The 5006-nt window shown below is 31.6% G+C and overlaps 1 protein-coding gene across 1 annotated transcript; it reads left to right on the forward strand.

The window, feature by feature from the left end:
- Nucleotides 1-200: 200 nt before the first annotated feature.
- LOC100723169 (olfactory receptor 1165-like) lies at nt 201-1151 on the forward strand. Its single transcript, XM_003467891.1, has one exon. The coding sequence runs from the start codon at nt 201-203 to the stop codon at nt 1149-1151; it is 951 nt and encodes a 316-aa protein (XP_003467939.1).
- Nucleotides 1152-5006: the final 3855 nt, after the last annotated feature.

Consider the following 5006-nt stretch of genomic DNA (forward strand, 5'->3'; position numbering starts at 1 on the left):
ATTTGTTCCAGATAAGAAGAGGGCAGAGTGTCTAACATCACTTGTGAGTGAGTGGCCATGCAGGACTCCAAGGGGAATCAGAGCACTAGGAAAGGGAAAGTAACAGCCTTGCTCATCTCCAAGGAGTCCTGCTTCACTTTCTACTATTTAACAAGTTCTATTTCTGCTATGCAACTTTCTTTCTTTCTAAATGAAGAATCATGGCACATGAATGGGGAAATCACAGCTCTGTGCCTTCATTCATCTTGGTGGGATTCTCAGAATACCCACCCCTCCAAGCACCCCTCTTCTTGGTGTTCCTGACCATCTACATTGTGGCTCTCCTGGGGAACTTGGGCATAATTCTGGTCAGAAAGATCAACCCCAAGCTTCAAACACCCATGTATTTTTTCCTAAGCCATCTTTCCTTTATAGATATTTGCTATTCCAGTACAAGTACCCCCAAACTGTTAGAAATCTTGGTTATGGAAAACAAAATCATCTCCTTCAGAGGGTGCATGACACAGTTTTTCTTTGGCTGTGCGTGTGTGATTACAGAGATGTTTATGCTGGCAGTGATGGCCTATGATCGGTTCGTGGCTGTCTGTAACCCCCTGCTCTACACAGTTGCTATGTCCCCTAAGCTCTGTGCTCTCCTTGTGGCAGGAACATATACGTGGGGTGGACTGTCTTCCTCAATAATCACATATTCTCTTGTGCAGCTGTCCTACTGTGAATCTAATATCATAAATCACTTTGGTTGTGAGTACTCTGCTGTCCTCTCAGTGTCCTGTTCAGACTCCTCCTTCAGCCAGATGGTATGTTTTGCCATTTCCACCTTCAATGAGGCTTGCAGCCTCCTGATCATCCTTGCCTCTTATGCCTTCATAGTCATCACTGTTATCAAGATGCCCTCCAAGGATGGACTCCAGAAAGCCCTCTCTACTTGCACCTCCCACTTGACTGTCATCAGCATCTTCCATGGCATCATCCTCCTTCTATACTGTGTGCCCAGCTCCAAGAGTTCCTCCCTACTGGTCAAAGTGGCTACTGTATTTTATACAGTCCTGGTCCCCATGCTGAATCCACTCATCTACAGCCTTAGGAACAAGGATGTGAAGGAGACCATCAGGAAATTAATCGGCTCCAAACTGAGTTCTCAGTCCACATAATTCAAATTTGTGTTTGTCTTAATTATATCTCACATTTTCAAGTACTTTATCATTTGTACTTTAGCTTTCAGTGAATTTTCATGGTAGTGTATTCATTTGAAATTAAAATTTGTGATAGATTTCAATGTTTAGAATGACATATTTTCTCTGGCTTGATATATTCCAATGCACTCATCAATTTCATCTGAGCTTCAGCACGAATTACATTTCAACATCTCTCCTTTGAACACTTTGGAAGAAACAATGAGGAAATGCGGATATAGGAGATCACCCCTTATATTATTGGTTTGCTCTAAATTGTGCTTGATGAAACTTTAGAGAACACAAATGATAGCTATATATTTGTGATATTGACTATATTCATACTGAGGACTGCAGATCTCATAATTTAATAAGAAAATTCTAGAAAACATTCATTTTGTTTTAGTGTAATGGTGTATTTCAAATAAAATGAAGCCCTTGACCTTTAATTATGAAAACATGGCCTCAAATTCAGGGAACCAAGTTTGAAAACACCAGCACTACTTTTATGCATCACTCAGTTTTTTCGTATATTTCTATAAACTGTTGAAATACTAATCATGGAAAAATTCAATTTGATATAATTTGTAAGACAAATAAGTATTATTTGACATAATTCTTATGCCAATTATTTACTGACACAAAACCATAATCATTAAATTTATTTCTTTTCAGCAACTGACATTTACATCCTCATAGTTGCTATAACAGAGGAAAAAGTTTTATATATCAATCCATTGCTTCTCACAAATATATCATTTTCTTATTGTTCATATATATATATATATATATATATATATATATATACACTAGCTCATGTTTTTATTCAAAGAGCTACAAAATATAGTTGAACTAGGGTAGTTAAACAAAATTAACTTTTTCTTTTCTTTTAATTTTATTTAATGAAAAAAAGAAAAAAAAAACAGAAAAAGGGTACAAGTTATACAGAATTTCAGAAAAAAATAAACAGTAGAAAATCACTAGTTAATTACATATTGTCATCTTAGAAATAGTTGTTGAAGTTACAAAATAAAAGCATATAGAGGGGACTTTCAAACAGTGAGACTGCAAACAGTTTTGTTCAATGATCCAACAAACTCAGTAATATAGTTATCTATCTTATACACTTAAATATATATGCAATTATATCTTTTAGAGAACTTTCTTTTCCTTTCTTTTGTACAATGATAATTACTCATTTTGGGTTTTATTACTCCCACAGTTCTTATTACTTTTTTTTTTTTTTTGAAGAAAGTAAAACCAAATGTGACATAACTAGACAGAGTCAATCAAATCAAAAGGATGGACATAATACATAATGTAAAAACAAAATACAAGGTGATCAACAATGGTTACCATAATGCCTCTTGTTATCTTAAAAAGAATTGCCTCTATCATCAGTTATAATAAAATTGAACAAAACAGTAAAGAATAAGACCAATAAAACCAAAACATTGGAGACATTAGAGGACTTCAAAAGAAGATAATAGTCAACCAGAATGGGTGTCACAATGAATCTTATTGTCTTCATAGTTGTTGCCTATACTTTGAAACTTGGTACTATCTAGCATAACAGAATAGAGGAAAATCAGTCAAAGCAAGATGGTGAGAGCAAAACAGAGTTTCCAATCAAGTTAATAGGAAACCAAAGTGGATTACTATAATATATCCTGCTATTTTTATTTATTTTTCCCTTAATTAAAAGGATAAAAATGAAAAAGTAGATAATGAAAAGATTGAGATAAAAAAGAGGGCATAACAACAAAACAGTGCAGGTCAAAACATAGCCATTTAAGCAAAATAGTGTTTCACCACAGGATAATCTCGACATAATAGTAGTTACCATAGTGTCTCTTCCCTTAAAATCTTTGGGTATAACTTCATATACTGTAGCATCAAATATATCAAGACAATATAAAACCATTCAAGAGAATGACAGTATTACAGGGTATTTAGAATCAACTAACAGAAAATGAACAATGGTTTCTGTATAATCTCCTTGTCTACAAAATTAACTTTTTCATTTTCTCTAAAATTCTATAAGTAAATATAGATCATCTGTTGCTTTATTTTAAATATGTTTTTCTCTCCAAATTATGTTAGCTGTTTCTACGTTATATACATACATATATATGAATTAATTTTTCATAAATATGAATCTAATTTCTAGTCTTCACTTAAAATTTAAAACATAGTTTTAAACACTTATTAAATAAATTTTTAAATCCCAAGTAGACCAATAGATAGAAAATTCTTCTCCCCTAAAATAACTTTCCTTCAACTTTCATAAATAGTGAAAATAAGATTGTTTCATATTAATACCCTTGTTTATCTACAGAGTTTTCAACCTAAAAATATTGATCACTAAATGTCACTTTTTCCTATTGACCAATAATAGTAGGAAATATTTTGGTGCTTTTTTTTTAACTTATAATGCTTTATAAATTACCAGTATATCTTTACTGAAACAATATATTTTATTATGAATTTAATGTTCTCCTGTTTAATACTTCATTACATAAGTATACCATATTCTATTTATATTCTTAATTAGTGTGATTATTTTGAATTTTTAATTTTTTGGTGTAGTGTACATAATTATTGTTGGACAATGCATAATTACTTATTAGAATGAATTTGTGTGTGAATACTGTGCATATATTAGCTCTCAATTTTGCAAAATTATTGTATTAACTTACATGTACAAAAAATAAGTTTGAAAATACCAAAATTGTGCTGTACATCCTGTAGTTCAACATTTAGTATTTTCATACTACATCACACTTACTAATTTTCTAATTATACAATATATCATTGAAGCTTTAATTTTGATATTTATGATTATTTTTCTAAGGAACTCTTTTAAAATGTTCATAAATTTGTTTCTTTTGTGATAACTTTATATATGACTTTTGAATTTATAATTATGTAAATATTATATATATATAATCTATTGGTCATGTGTAATAAAATGTTTTGATGTTTTCCTTTATTTTTATCTAATTTACTTTGATAAAAATAAATTCAGTTATCTTAATCAATTACATTACTTTTCTAATGATTTTTAAAATGATTATTCACATTTACCTATATCTGAATTCAAAAAGACATTCTTCTCTGTTAAATTCAAGACTTCACTGTTGTTTTTCAATTCATCATTGTAGAAGGTGCCTGGGTTGGGACTATGATAGTGTGTTCTTGTTTGGAATTACTGTGCTCTTGTCAGAGAGAACACTCTGTGTTCTTCCTGTAGGCTGACAGAGGGTTTTCTTCAGACAATGCAGAATGAGTGAATTTGTAGTGAGTCACATCTTGTAACCCTTTAGAATCATGACATTCAGCTCAATGGTGTAGTTGCCATTCAGGAGAGAGGGTCTGACTCACTCACAGGTGTTTAGAAACATTCAGGAAGAACTCAAATATCTAGATATCTGTCAGGAAAAAGGGAGATTTAGAGCACTTATTTTTTATTTGGCACAATAGTCGTGCTAACATGGGTAACATCTCAGAACTCATTTCACTCATTTCCAAAAGTTTCATAGGGACTGCTCCCAGTGATGATTTTACTATGTTTCTTATGGAGACCTGTATGATCATATTTAAATACCAAAGAAATAGTGATGATAACTATCCATTATAAAAACACAAGTATAATTAGCCAAGCTTTGCAAAACACAATTTTTCCCCACAAAATAGAGTATTTCCTTTTAGTGCTACTATAGAGATTCTACAAGAAAAATACATCATATATTCAAAAATACTATTAATTGTCTCACTGAAAATGCATGTGTGTTATGAATTGTAATAAATGTGGAGATCATCAAAAAGGAGTTA

The sequence above is a fragment of the Cavia porcellus genome, unplaced genomic scaffold (genome assembly GCF_034190915.1).
Source record: "Cavia porcellus strain 051 isolate PalLab524CR breed Dunkin Hartley unplaced genomic scaffold, mCavPor4.1 scaffold_17, whole genome shotgun sequence".
Classification (NCBI taxonomy): Eukaryota; Metazoa; Chordata; class Mammalia; order Rodentia; family Caviidae; genus Cavia; species Cavia porcellus.